A 15522-nucleotide genomic window follows, 5' to 3' on the forward strand; every position below is an offset into this window, starting at 1 on the left:
ATAGTTTATAAATAATATAAATAATTACTATTATATAATTATAGGAAATATATATATATATATATATATACATATATATGTTATAGTTTTGAAAGTTCCTATCTTATGAAATAAAATACATTTATGTTCATGTTATTCAAATTGTGTTTTTTATTTTAGAATTGTCGTTTAATTCAGCTTGAAAACAGCGCTACCAGGGCAATTCGTTTTTGTTGGGCTTCATCTCTTTGCAATGATGGAACACCAACTTCAGATGTTTGGGCCTCCTCTTCGTCCAATTCTATGCAATCAATGTTTTTCTGACCTTCATTGATTATAATCTTATGTATTATCATGTACGTTAATACAATAATTTTTGGAATATGAGCGAGCTGTACACCAATAAATTTTAAAATTCTGAACTTTTGTTTTAATAGCCCGAACGCCTGTTCAACAAAAACTCGGTTAGTGCTTAAAATAGTGTTAAATTTGCTCTGCTGCGATGTTAAAAAACCATTATCCCGATATGGCACCATGAGAAACGTTTCTAGCGGATAAGCTGCGTCGCCTAAGAAGTGGTGATTTGGTGGAATTTTTAATTCACCGCTTACTAGTGCTCTACGAAATGGGCCCCTTTGCCACACTGATGCGTCATGACATCGTCCGGGACAGCCGACAAAGACGTCCAGAAATTTCATATCGCTGTCAACAATGGCCTATACAAATTGTTTATTATAATTTGACAAGAGATGCGTATACATGTGTAATTACCTGTGCAGTGATGGAAAACGTCCCTTTTCTGTTATAGAAACTTATTGCAACGTTTTTTGGTTGTGATATGGAAATGTGCGTTCCATCAATGCATCCTAATACAAAAGGAAATATATTGTGGCGACGTTGAGAAAACCCATCAGCGATCTTTTTTTGAGCTGCAGTAGTAGTTGGAAATTTTATTATTGTCGATTTTAGACGACATATAAGTTTGAGGATTTTAATAAATGCTCTATAAGTGGCGCCCATTCCTACATCAATTCTGTCACTAATTTGTTGAAATGATGTATTATTGGCAAGCTTCCAAATTGTCAAATACAATGACTTTTCCATGGAAACTGCAGTACGACCTGTTGATGATTCGGTCCACATTGGTTGTAGCATAGTCATCAGCCTCTGAAATTGCAGCGAACACGTTTTATGTTATCCATATTTGAAATTCAATTGTAAACTTACCTTGAACGTGCTTCTTTGCATCCGAAAATGGGAATAAAATATATCGTCTTCCATCAATACAATAGATCCACAAAAATTTTTATTTTTCACCACCTTTCTTCTTGCTAAATTCAAAGTCCTTAATAAAAACTGCCGCTTCTTTTTTTCTTTTCAATTAGTTTTTTTATTAACTTAATATTTGAAGAATTAGCTAAAGCTAAAGCTAATTCTTCAGCATTTGCTAATAAATTTAATGAATAATTTCTTCTCTCGTCCATATTAACTCAAAATTTCGTTATTTGTAATAACAGTCATTATTTGACAAATGTTTTATGTATGAGTTTTACGATGACGTTCCTAAACGTCATTTATATGCAAAGCATTTATTTGCAACGCATAGTTGCGTTGAGAATCAGCTTTGCATTTCATACGCATTTTTTCGAGTTATACATCGCAACTTGCGTTTAGGAAGTCGGCCAAATATATAGTTTTCGCAATTTATTGGTGATATTCTGATACGAATTTTTGTAAGTTTTGCTATATATAGTTATGGAGTATTTAAAAGGATATGCAAAAAGAAATAGGTAAAATTCAACAAAAATAGTAAATTTTAAACACCAAAATTCAAAACCATTCAATATTTAGTGTACAAGAAAGTAAAATGACTGGCAAAAGTTGTTTGATGTATCTCAGTTGGTGTACTAAATTACCAGATCGGTAAAAAGTTCGAGGAGTTATCATTAATTTTTTGTTTAAGTAGACAAACAAGTATTTTAAAAAGTAAAAACAAGGAAGGTTTGCTGGAAGCAAAACCTTCGAGTGGCCTGCCGCGTAAAATTTCTGATTGGGCGGAGCGAATACTTTAAAGAAAAATACATAACAACCCACGAATTTCGACTAGGGCCCTTGCAACTGATTTCCAGAATGAATGTGCTGTCACTGTTTCTCATGAAACTTTAAGACAGCTTCTTAACCGGAATGAGTTTACATCACGAGTTGCAAGGAAGAAGCCACTGCTAGCCGTTAAGAATATTGAAAATCGGTTATCGTTCACTACGTTATATTTAGAAAAGCTAGTTACCTATTGGGATGATGTCATATTCTCTGACGAAACTTAAATGACATGAATCCGATCGAAAATTTGTGGTTTTATTTGAAGAAAAATGTATATAAACGGAGTCCTAAACATCAAGCACAGCTGAAAACCAAAATATCGGAAGAGGCAAAATACCCACCAGCTACGACGAATAAAATCTAATTTACTCTGAAAACTTAACTACAGGCTGTGTATTCTGCAAAGGGAAGGCACTCAAAATATTAACAAAAACTTAAATTTGTTTCTTATTCCACTTATATAACAGACTTAAACCAATTATCAGAATATTGCATTTACTTACAAAATAAATTGCGAAAACTATAAATTTCTAATGTCAAAACACTTTCCTTACATACTGTATGTATTTGCCGAATCAGTATGAAAGCGGATTTAATTTGAATATTTTTTCCAGTAAGTTCTTCCATAGGAAAATCTAAAATATGAAGGCGACGTATGTTGTGGAAATCACAGCACTCATCTTCTATTAAGCGCTGGATTTCTGAAACCTTTTTCCGCAAGAAATTCTGACGCGCTGCTACTTTCAGCTCAACAGCTATGGTCGTTGTCTTCATTAAGGGCCTAATACCGTTCATACATACATACATAAAAATAGATATAAAAAATTAACTTTGACAAGAAATTATATAGTTTTTTATGATTTTTCTTTTACAGTATCATATACAGTGAGTGGATCAGACGGGAGAGTTAACGTATGGCGAAGACCGAATGAAGAGCTGGATCCGAAACATCTTTGACCTACAGTGAAGCATCGTGGTGGGCATGTGATGGTGTGGGGTGCTTGTTCCGCAGCAGGAGTTGGAAAACTGTACTTCATTGTAGGGAATATGGATAAATTTCAATATTTACAAATTCTGCGAGAAAATTTAAAACAAAGTGCACAGAAGCTGGCAATTGGGAGTACATTTCACTTGTATCAAGATAACGATCCGAAGCATACCGCCCATATCGTAAAGGAATGGTTATTGTATAATTGTCCTAAAGTCTTAAAAACTCCACCGCAATATCCCGTTTTAAACATAATTGAGAACTTATGGCATAAATTGGAAGTAGAAATTCGGAAGCACGCAATATCAAATACAAATGACCTCAAGATTGCCCTAATGGAGGAGTGGGAGAAAATATCTCCCGACTATACAAAAAAATTGGTATTCCAAATAGATTAAAATCAGTTATAAATCAAAGAGGTTATCCCACTTAGTACTAATTCCAAAAAAATTCTGATTATTTTATGAATTTTCATACATTTAAATAAGTGGGCCATTTGATGTGGAACATGTAATTTCATGTGAATTCCTTGTTTTGTGTAAATATTGAAAGTATTATTTTATAAATGAACTGTTTATGTTTTGTTTTTGTTGGCTATTGTCTAAAATTTAAGAAAAAATTAAAAATAAAAACTAAGTTTTGGTGTTTTTAACACGTTTTGTAAACTTTTCACAGGTGGGCCATTTTGAATGGCACTCACTGTATCAGAGAACTTACAACATAGAGAAGGTGCATTTTGATTTTTGTATGATGCTCGATTGGCTCGTGTACAGAGCTGAAAACCGACGAGTAGGGAATTCACCAATTGCTGTTATACTCGTTATTATTTTACAGAATTGACTGTCGGGGGAATGAAAATATGTGACGATTGGCCTTTTGATGTGATATGCCCATGCTTTGAAATGATATACATTTTTGACTTCTTATGGCTTTTTATTAATTGTATATAATTAATATGATTTTTTAACTCATAAATAGGATTTTAAAGAATTTTTAGATAATATAAAAAAAAATGATTTATAAAATATTGCAAATGTGGAGAAGTGAACCCGAAAAATGTAAAAAGTTGTTCTGAGTTCACATTTGATAACAAAACTGAAATGAAAAAAGAAAAAAATTATTAAAATAAAATAAAAATATTTCTGAATAAAATATATATTTAATAATACACGATTTTAAGAATTGCCTACCAACATATGGCAAATTCTCGCACAACCTAATCATTGAAGAGAAGGTCTTTTTTCTTTTTCACCCGTTTTATAAAATTCGATTTAACATAATTAAATCTAACTTTATAAAAACTTGGCTCGTGTTTTCTAATCAAAAACTACAAACTATAACTATACTAATATACTGCAAACTAAAACTAAGACTAAAATTTACATCTAAATATACAAATTAATTACTACGGACTACCCTGAAAGAAAAAATTAATAATAATAATTAATATTTGGCAATATAATCTGGAAAGAAAAAGAAAAGTGTATTAATCTCCGTATTTATTTATTAATATGAATTTATTTTACCGATAAAAAAACAGAAGTTGCCGCAGTTTTTGACCCAGACCTGCAATTTACGTCGCCATTTTTTTTTAATTTTTTTTGATATGCGCTGGCTTTAGCGATTTTTTTACTTTCGTCGGCGGTTTGATGTGCCAGCCACTTACTGTTTTTAAAATCTTGTAATTTTGGCGCAATTATCATCTCATATCATAATTGACACTTGTATCATATGGTAATTGGTCAAAACAAAAGAAAGAACACTTGTAGCACATGGTATTATCCCGCGCAATTCATAAAATGCATTCATATATGTGTTTGACCACATCAATAAAACTATCTCTTGTATCATGTGCGCAAAATAGTTCTTACATTCTTACATACATAAGTATATTTGTATGTAAGCATAACCAGGGAATCCCTTCATATGCACAATAACAAACGCACAAATATGCGCGAATGACTAACAAACTTACAAGTGTACGTACATATGTATGTAGAATATTACGAATTGCAAAGAGTCATAGGAACAACAACAAACTTCCTTCATATGCGCAAAAGCAAACGCACCAATTAGAATATGTGAATGACCGTCAAAAAAAAAAACCAACGCAAATACAAACTACAAAAAACTCTGAACATCAAGAAGCAGAAACAATAATATGTCAACCCTTTTCCCCCCTGCAGCTGTCGGTGTCAACAAACTGCTTCCTCGCGACGATGACAAAAATTAGAAATCATATTTCGATGTTGATGCTGAAGTCAAAGCGAAAATTGGCAACAGTGCCAATCAGCTTGACAAAATTCATAAAAGAATAAATTTTCATATTTGCCATCAATTGTGGCAGAAATATAAAAATATGCGAAAAATAAGACTTCGGCCAGGATTTGAACCCGAGCACCGTCTAAAAAGCGAGTGCGTGCGTACCACTAGCACCATCATAGCTATTGATAGTCAACCAGCTTAATTGATATTTCATAATCCATAGGGCAAGATGCTAGTTCTAATAGAAATATGAATATGATTCTCGGCCACTGCCAGTTTTCTCTTTTGAAGGAAATATCAGAAATTGTTTGAATTTGAATTCCAGACAAACCGCTTTTGGGCAAGGCATGCGCGGAGATGTGCGCGACGCTTGCGCTTATGAGAGAAAATGTTGTTGTAACAAATGTGAGGAATGTAGATTTGTATGTTCACATTTATATGTATATATGTATATATATATTTCTGCACGCGTATGCAGAGAACGTATAACATTCACATTATTATGAAATTTGCCGACGGCAAATCAATGGTTGTTCGAGTTTTTAATGACATTATTGATTATTGATTATGTATTATATAATTTATTGAAATAATTAAAGAATAAGACGAACTTTTTAATCAGATATAAATAAAAATTAACTTAAAATAAATAAAAAATATCTAATAAAAATTAAATGAAAAAAATATAGAAAATTAAATGAAATAAAAATATTATTGAATAATATATAAATTTAATAAAACATGACTTTCAGAATTGTTTACCATCAATTGATAAATTCTCGCATATTTTATTCACACATATTTTCCTATTTTGCCTAGCCATCGAATTCCCTAGTTGAGAAAGGGCATCAGGTTCGACGCCCATCATAAACATTATTTTTATTAATTTTATTAATAATTTGGTAAAAATATGATTTTAATTAGTAATTATATCAATTTATAAATTAGTTTAAAATAACATAAAATAAAAAATAATAAAAAATTTAAATGGATTTGAAAAATATCACATGATTATTTCATGTGCCAGCAATTTCTCGTTTTACAGATTCCCTGCTGCTAAAACTGAAATTGCTGTTAACTTTTCAGAAGGTGAATTCCCCGGTAGTGTGGTAAATTCCCCCGTTGAAAGTTTTCAGACTTGAATTTATTTCGCTGTCGAACCTGCACCTTCTCTATGTTGTAAGTTCTCTGCCTAAATAACGCGACGGCTACGCTGAGTGGTTGAAATTTTCTATTTTGACAGAGCGTTCCGAAGTAAAGTTGGCTGCGAAAAACGAAGTTTATCTGTACAATAAAATTTCACAACAGCAATTCAAGTAAACATTTATATATTTGACGTAAAGTTTCCGCTTTTATTTAGGGATGGCGCATCGACATTAACGCTGAATGTTAAAAAACGTTTAGGAAATGCAGTAAAAAAAAAATATAAAAAAAATTGTGGAGTACAAATTCTCATAAATTCGCTTTTTTTGGTTGCGAGCAATAGCAATATAAAATCACAGTGATTTACAAATAGCAATCACTGAAAACACAGTGATTCAAAAATAGCAATATCGGTCATCACAAATATGTACATATGTGTATGTATTATATTAAGTAGTATTCTATGGCTTTGCGGTGGAGCAAAAGACAAGGGGGGGATCTGGGATGGAAAAGTGAATAGCCTCTGCCATCCGATTATCAATCAACCTCAATTACGCGCGACACTCCCTGCATGGTTAGAGAGGCTAACGAGGCTCTAGCGACCGAGTAAAGGCGTTATCATCTATATAGAGTAAATGGGGTTGTAATACCAAACCAAATCCTTTCATCAGACCTGGGAGGCTTCAGTCGATATCTCGACACCAGAATCGGATAGATAGGCTGATAACCGGTCAATTGTAAACCAAACTTCTCAACAAAGCCACAATGAAGAAGGCTCGGTTAAAAAAACACTCATCCAAATAACGACCTTATGCATGAAAAATAGGACCAGATTCGGAGCATGGAATATTTGAGCACTCTCAGAAATTTCACGTCTTCTGAAATTGGAGTTAAATTTTAACTATTTTGCAACAAATAATGAAATGTATGTCAAAACCTACTTTATAGAATAATTCAATATATATACTTTTTGTCCTAATAAGTATTTTTGTTATTAATAAGAAATGAATGGGACTTTCATTCTCAAAGAAAGAATATTATCTCGAAGTATTTGAGAAAAAGCTTGGTAAGTACCACAAGGCACTTGAGGGATTCATTTAAGTGCCTTTCCCGTTTACCGAAATTAAGTTCGAACCAGAACAAAATTGAGTGAATTTCATCACACATCAAATCTATACATGCTATTTGCAAATTCGGTATCAAAATAATAGTTTTGTTCACATAACGGTTGTATGTAACACACAAAACTAAACGAGTTAGATGTCGATTTATATATACCAAAGTGATCAGGGTGGAGTGTGGAGTTCAAAGCCGGTTGTCTCTCTGTCCGTCCGTCTGTGTAAGCTGTAACGTGTTTCTTGGCTTTAGAAAGGTTGCTTTCGAATAGAGTGGGCGGAATCGGACCACTGCCACGCCCATAAAAGTCTCTCCCTTGGCTTGTCCCTTTGCTACTTTTTATTTAACTTTCGGACCATACATATATTTTTTGTATGAGAAGCTAAACCTAAACTATGTTCAGTCGGAAGTAAAATAATAAAAACTAAGTATTGTTAAATAAAAAACAAAATTATTTAGTTTATTTCATATAATTTTCAAAATAAACTTTCGTCCCGATTTTTTTATGTATCTACCCTGCCAAATTTTGTTCCGTTTGTACAACATAACTTCAAAGGCAGTCGCATTAAAAATGGTGCTTAAGGACTCATTTCAGCTTGAAGTTAATAATACTAATCGCGAAATTCGTTTAATCACTGTAGTTTTTTAGTTATTGCGGTCCGATCGTGCGGTGTACTGGATTCGCAAACTGATTTTGTCTCTCCCCTGGCAATTCATATAACGTTTATTATTCATTTAATTTATTTGCCTTTATTGTCCCAAATTATTATTACTGTGCTAATTAAAGTGAAATAAATAATTAACCCAAAAAATAATTTAGCCAATTAAAACAATTAAATTGTTCATGAATACGCCGTTGCCAATGTTTAAGGGACAATAAATCTTCGCAAAACCTTTCTCTCGAAAACTCCTAGTGCCGTATCATCGGATGTTGACATCGTCCACGCTTCTACACCATAAAATAGGTTTGATTTTGTTTCGTCGAGAGAAGACTTTACTTATTAATTGCCTACTCAGTCCAAAGTAGCACCTGTTGGCAACAGTGAATCTGCGTTGGATTTCAAGGCTGACATTATTATCGGTGTTGATGCTGGCACCTAAGTATACGAAATTATCTACAACTTCACTGTTGTGACTGTCAACAGTGACGTGGGAGTCAAGACACGAATGCGATTACTGTTTGTTTAATGACATGAGATATTTCGTCTTGTCCTTTTTCACCCCTAGACCTATACGCTTCTCTTCCTTATCCAGTCTGTAAAAAGCAGAACTAACGGCGCGGGTGTTGTTTCCAATGATATTGATATCATCGGCGTACGCCAGCGTTTGGTATCGAACGGCTCGGAGATATCCTTCCCAATCCTGACGGAGCTTTTTGTGTTGCTCAACGTCCGCTTACACAACCGTATTAATTTTGCAGGGATACCATATTCAGACCTCGTGGCAACTCCATTTCGTGCTGTCGAAAGCAGCTTTAAAATCGACAAAGAGATGGTGTGTGCCGATCCTCTATTCACGGGTCTTTTCCAAGATTTGGCCACACTGATAAGGTCCAATCAGTTTGTTAACGGTGGGCTTTAGTCTTTCACACACTACGCTCGATAGAACCTTATAGGCGATATTTAGGAGGCTTATCCCACGGTAATTGGCACATATTGTGGGATCTCCCTGTTTATGGATTTGGCAGAGCACACTGAGGTTCCAATCGTCAGGCATGCTTTCTTTCGAGCATTATCCCTGTCGGCCAGCTTGTCAAGCTCTTCATACTCACGTATACAAATACGTCTAGCTTCCCTCTTCAGCTCGGTATCTTAGGTAGGCAATCTGTTTTCTCTCAGTTGCAGCTGTACGTAGCGACTTTGAGATGCCGTTCCACGGTTCTCTTATACCGAGTTGCTGATGAGTGCTCTCAGAGAGCAGGAGTGCAAGTCGAGTAGAAAATCGCTCGGCTGTAGGTTGTGATTGCAGCTTCTAGATGTCGAACCTTCCTTGTGTTTGTTGACATGTGCGCTTTTCTACACAAAGGCGGGTGCGTATCTTAACTGCTACAAGATAGTGGTCCGAGTCGATGTTAGGACCACGGAGCGTACGCATATCAAAAACACTGGAAACATGTTGTCCATCTATCACAACATGATCGATCTGGTTGTGAGTGATTCGATCGGGGGACAGCCAAGTAGCTTGATGGATTTTCTTATGCTGGAATCTAGTACTACAGACGACCATATTTCGGGCCCCAGGGAAAACGATCGACCTCAGGCCGTTTGGCGATTTTTCGTCATGGAGGCTGAATTTTCCGACTGTTGTTCCAAAGACACCTTCTTTACCCACACTAGCGATGAAATCGCCAAGCACGATTTTGGCATCGTGGCAGGGGCAGCGCTCATAGGTACGTTCTAGGCGTTCATAGAAGGATCACTGCGTCCTTCTCTTCCGTTGGGGCGTGGGCGCAAATAAGCGATATGTTGAAGAACCTCGCTTTTTGGCGGGTTGTGGATAGACGCTCATCGACCGGGGTGAATGCCAAGACTCGACGACGTAGTCTCTCTCCCACCACGAATACCTCACCGAATTTGTGCTCCTTTATATGGCCGCTGTAGTAGATATCACAAGGACCCACCTTCTACCGTCCTTGTCCCGTCCATCGCGTTTTTGGATGGCGGTGATGTCAGCCTTTACTCTTACGAGGACATCAAGCAGCAGTTCACTTACGTGAACTTCTACATATGACTCCTCTATGAACGCAAAGCTCAAAAATGCACCTGCAATCTACCAAAGAATTGTAAAAAAATGTAAACATTGTAAACAGTGCATTATATAGTCTTCGAGAATGCTCAAATCAAAAATAGATCGAAAACATCTTATACCAGTACATCAGTTCGGCTTTCGTGATCACCATTCAACAATTGGCCAAGTGCACCGAATCGTTAATTTCGTTGAAAATGTTATGGATAAAAAGAACGTTTGTTCGGCGGCCTTCCAAGACATGTCTCAGGCTTTTGATAGAGTTTGGTATTCGGGTCTACTGCTGAAATTGAAATGCTTGTTACCCAAGCAATACTGCGAAATAATTGTTTCCTACCTTTCGCATAAAACAAAAAGATGCATACTCAAACTTTCAACCAATAGAAGCGAGTGTTCCCCAGGGAAGCGTGTTGGAGCCAATGCTTTACTTGCGTTTTACAAGTGATGTCCCCACTGACTCAAGTTATGTGACAGGGACATTTTCGGATGACACAGCTCTGTTAGCAGCAGGAGAGTCACCCTCAGTATCTACCCTTCGAGTACAGGCAGCAGTCAATGCAATTAGTAAATGGGCATCCAAGTGGCGCATTAAATTGTATGTATGTATGTTATTGGCGTTCAACCGTTTAGCCGGTTATAGCCGAATCGATAAGAGCGCGCCACTCTTCTCTTTCCTTTGCAGTTCGGCGCCAGTTGGAGATTCCAAGTGTAACCAGGTCGCTCTCCAACTGGTCCCTCCAACGGAGTAGAGGCCTTCCCATTCCTCGGCTTCCTCCGGCGGGTACTGCATCGAACACTTTCAGGGCTGGAGTGTTTGCGTCCATTCGGACAACATGACCTAGCCAGCGTAGCCGCTGTCTTTTTATTCGCTGAACTATGTCAATGTCGTCGTATAACTCGTACAGCTCATCGTTCAATCGTTTGCGGTATTCGCCGTTGCCAATGTTCTGAGGACCACAAATCTTGCGCAAAATTTTCCTCTCGAAAACTCCTAGTGTCGTCTCATCTGATGTTGACATCGTCCAAGCTTCTGCACCGTAAAGCAGGACGGGAATGATAAGCGACTTGTAGAGCTTGATTTTGGTTCGTCGAGAGAGGACTTTACTGTTCAATTGCCTATGGCAAGAGTTATTCTGCGCTGGATTTCGAGGTTGACATTGTTCGTGTTGTTGATGCTGGTTCCCAGGTATACGAAATTATCTACGACCTCGAAGTTGTGACTGTCAACAGTGACGTGCGAGCCAAGACGCGAATGCGCCGACTGTTTGCTTGATGACAGGAGATATTTCGTCTTGTCCTCATTCACCTCCAGACCCATTCGCTTCGCCTCCTTATCCATGCGGGAAAAAGCAGAACAAACGGCGCGGTTGTTGCTTCCGATGATATCAATATCATCGGCGTACGCCAGGAGCTGTACACTCTTGTAGAAGATTGTACCTTCTCTATTTAGCTCTGCAGCTCATATTATTTTTTCCAACATCAAGTTAAAGAAGTCGCACGATAGTGAGTCACCTTGTCTGAAACCTCGTCTGGTATCGAACGGCTCGGAGAGGTCCTTCCCGATCCTGACGGAGCTTTTGGTGTTGCTCAACGTCAGCTTACACAGCCGTATTAGTTTTGCGGGGATACCAAATTCAGACATCGCGGCATAAAGGCAGCTCCTTTTCGTGCTGTCGAAAGCAGCTTTAAAATCGACACAAAGGTGGTGTGTGTCGATCCTATTTTCACGGGTCTTTTCCAAGATTTGGCGCATGGTGAATATCTGGTCGGTTGTTGATTTTCCAGGTCTAAAGCCACACTGATAAGGTCCAATCAGTTTGTTGACGGTGGGCTTAAGTCTTTCACACAGTACGCTCGATAGAACCTTATAGGCGATATTTTGGAGGCTTATCCCACGGTAATTGGCACAGTTTGTGGAATTTCTCTTTTTATGGATTGGGCAGAGCACACTGAGATTCCAATTGTCGGGCATGCTTTCTTCCGACTAAATTCTGCAAAGAAGCTGATGCATGCACCTTACCAGTTCTTCGCCGCCGTATTTGAATAGCCGGTAAACTACCGGCCCCTGCCGCTTTGTTGTTCTTCAGGCGGGTAATTGCTATTCGAATTTCTTCATGGTCGGGTTATGGAATATCTATTCCATCATCATCGATTGGGGAATCGGGTTCGCCATCTCCTGGTGTTGTACTTTCACTGCCATTCAGCAGGTTAGAGAAGTGTTCCCTCCATAATCCCATTATGCCCTGGACATCGGTTACCAGATTACCATCTTGGTCTCTACATGAGGATGCTCCGGTCTTGAAACCTTCGTTAAGTCGCTTCATTTTTTCGTAAAATTTTCGAGCATGACCTCTACCTGCCTGCTTTTCAAGCTCTTCGTACTCACGCATTTCGGCCTCTTTCTTTTTTTGTCTGCAGATGCGTCTCGCTTCCCTCTTCAGCTCTCGGTATCTATCCCATCCCGCACGTGTTGTGGTTGTTTCCAACGTTGCGAGGTAGGCAGTCTGTTTTCTCTCCGCTGCGAGAGGGCATTCCTCATCGTACCAGCTTGTTTTTTGTCGTCGCCGAAATCCAATTGTTTCGGCTGCAGCGGTACGCAGTGAGTTTGAGATGCCGTTCCACAGTTCCCTTATACCGAGATGCTGACGAGTGCTCTCAGAGAGCAGGAGTGCAAGTCGAGTAGAGTATTTCGTGGCTGCCTATTGCGATTGCAGCTTTTCGACGTCGAACTTTCCTTGTGTTTGTTGACGGTCGTTCTTTGCTGCACAGAGGCGGGTGCGTATCTTTGCTGCAACCAGATAATGGTCCGAGTCTATATTTTGTCCTCGGAGCGTACGCACGTCTAAAACACTGGAGACATGTCTTCCGTCTATCACAACGTGATCGATTTGGTTACGCGTGTTTCGATCAGGAGACAGCCAAGTAGCTTGATGTATTTTCTTATGCTGGAATCTGGTACTACAGACGACCATATTTGGGGCCCCAGCGAAATCGATCAGCCGCAGGCCGTTTGGCGATGTTTCGTCGTGGCGGAGGCAGCGCTCGTAGGTATGTTTTAGGCGCTCATAGAAAGCATCTTTGGTCACATCGTCCATCTCTTCCGTTGGGGCGTGGGCGCAAATAAGCGATATGTTGAAGAACCTCGCTTTTATGCGGATTGTGGCTAGACGTTCATCCACCGAGGTGAATGCCAGGACTCGGCGACGGAGTCTCTCTCCCACCACAAATCCAACACCAAATTTGCGCTCCTTTTATGGCCGCTGTAGTAGATGTCACAAGAACCCACCTTCTTCCGTCCATATCCCGTCCATCGCACTTCTTGGATGGCGGTGATGTCAGCCTTTAGTCGTATGAGGACATCAACCAGCTGGGCAGAGGCACCTTCCCAATTAAGGGTCCGGACATTCCAGGTGCATGCCCTTAAATCATTATCCTTAAAACGTTTGCAGGGGTCGTCATCAAAAGGGGGGTGTCTCATCCGAGGCTTTCGTAGATTTTTCATTGGTACTTCATTTTTATGTGGTGGGTCCCAAGCCTTACGCACAACCGCATAAGCGGGCTTCGCCTTCTCACTTTAGCTCGCCTTCAAACGGATGTCTGTTGGCTACCCAGAGGATACTTGGTCTAAAACCGGAAGTCGTGAGCTGCTTGAACCATGTGGAGAAGAATCGTTTCTGGCCACTCCCAAGTGAATGACAATCAAAAACTTTCCTCACTTGTGTGAACTTCTACACATGATCCCAATGGATGGAGTAAATATTTTAAATTGTAAATTCGGATTGTTTCATTCTTTATAATTGGATGAGAGTTTGGCAACAATTCGTTTTTAAACATTGGTTGTGGTACTTTATTTCTATTGAAGATATTTACCACATTTTTAATTCCAAAGCCGCATTCTTCAAGAGCTTCTTTGAAATCATTAGATTCTATCGAAGACTCAAAGCCTTTTACAACAACAACTAAGCATTTCGAGCTCTTCAGTTGATAATAATAATAATTGTTGTTATTTGCCAAAAATTTCACTATATCCATAAAACTTTTCTCAGAGTAGGATTGTATTTTAGATTCATTATTCAAAGGCATTATATGAAAATTGTTGCTGCCTTCACTTAGTTTAGCAACAAGTGCATTGGAACTGCGCTCACGCAAACATATTGACGGCGGCTTGGCATTCATGACTGTGATGGTCGTCCATTCCATTGCTTAGTAAGGCAAATCTGTTGTTATTTAACCGCTGTTGAGGCTGCGATATGTAAAGAACTGCCAGACGAGTTAATTTTTCGTGATTTCTCCAATTATTTCAGCATAGTATTCGAAGATTTACATACAATTCAATTTAACAGTTTCTTGTCATATTTACAAAATTATTTTTCACACAATTTTTAATAAATGTCAGTTGTTTGACAACCAGCCGTTTCGAATCATAATGAAAACGAGTGAGATTCATCACATCTCAAATTAATTCATGCGATTTGAAATTTCGGTATTAAAATGAAATCGCACGATTTCCAGCACATGTCTGATAATCATTATCATGTGATTTTTTAAATAAATCTTCTTAAATACATAAACCAATTACGTTACTGTGACTTTAATACGGAAGAACCGAATATACAGAGGTAGTCAAAATTATTTACACATCGGACGTTTTTTTCCAAGTTTCACACAAAAAGCTTTCGCTTGTTGTTGTTGTTGTCGCAGGGTAACAAAATGCTATGTTGTTGTAAACCTTAATCTATTCCTGAGGGAATGAAGACAGTTTGGCTAGAATAGCTAGAAATATAGCGGAGATATACGCAAATAAACTGAAGACTCGCAGTAGTCAAAAGTATTTACACACATTTTTTTTGCGTCAAAAGTATTTACACACGGCGATTTAGCCTTTATTCTTGGATTTGGTTTGAGCAAAAGTAGTAATTTGATTCTATTGCATTCTTAACAACCTAACTCAGCCTTAAAATATAAAAATTGGTAAATAAAATATCGAAAACAAAGGAATTATCGATTATAACTAGATTGGAGACTGTTACTAAGTTTAAGACTCGGATTTAGGTTTCGGAGTTAGTTAAAATTTATAGAATTTGATGGAATACTGTTTATAATGTTATTAAAAAGAAGGAAACGAAGTATTGCAAGGACAATTTAAAGATAATTGGGCGGAAACCTGTGATAACTCAAAGAGAATG

At 37.7% G+C, this 15522-nt stretch overlaps 2 protein-coding genes across 2 annotated transcripts in view; both read right to left on the minus strand.

Annotated features, from left to right (window-relative positions):
- LOC128919911 (gustatory and odorant receptor 22-like) overlaps nt 1-15522 on the minus strand; it is a 297874-nt gene that overhangs the window by 228414 nt on the left and 53938 nt on the right. The window lies entirely within an intron of this gene.
- Nucleotides 170-1798, minus strand: LOC128919908 (putative nuclease HARBI1). Its single transcript, XM_054225560.1, has 3 exons — nt 1207-1798; nt 751-1146; nt 170-695 (listed from the first exon to the last, which is right to left on the minus strand). The coding sequence occupies exons 1-3, from the start codon at nt 1258-1260 to the stop codon at nt 174-176; spliced, it is 972 nt and encodes a 323-aa protein (XP_054081535.1). The 5' UTR covers nt 1261-1798; the 3' UTR covers nt 170-173.

Source organism: Zeugodacus cucurbitae, chromosome 2 (genome assembly GCF_028554725.1).
Source record: "Zeugodacus cucurbitae isolate PBARC_wt_2022May chromosome 2, idZeuCucr1.2, whole genome shotgun sequence".
Classification (NCBI taxonomy): domain Eukaryota; kingdom Metazoa; phylum Arthropoda; class Insecta; order Diptera; family Tephritidae; genus Zeugodacus; species Zeugodacus cucurbitae.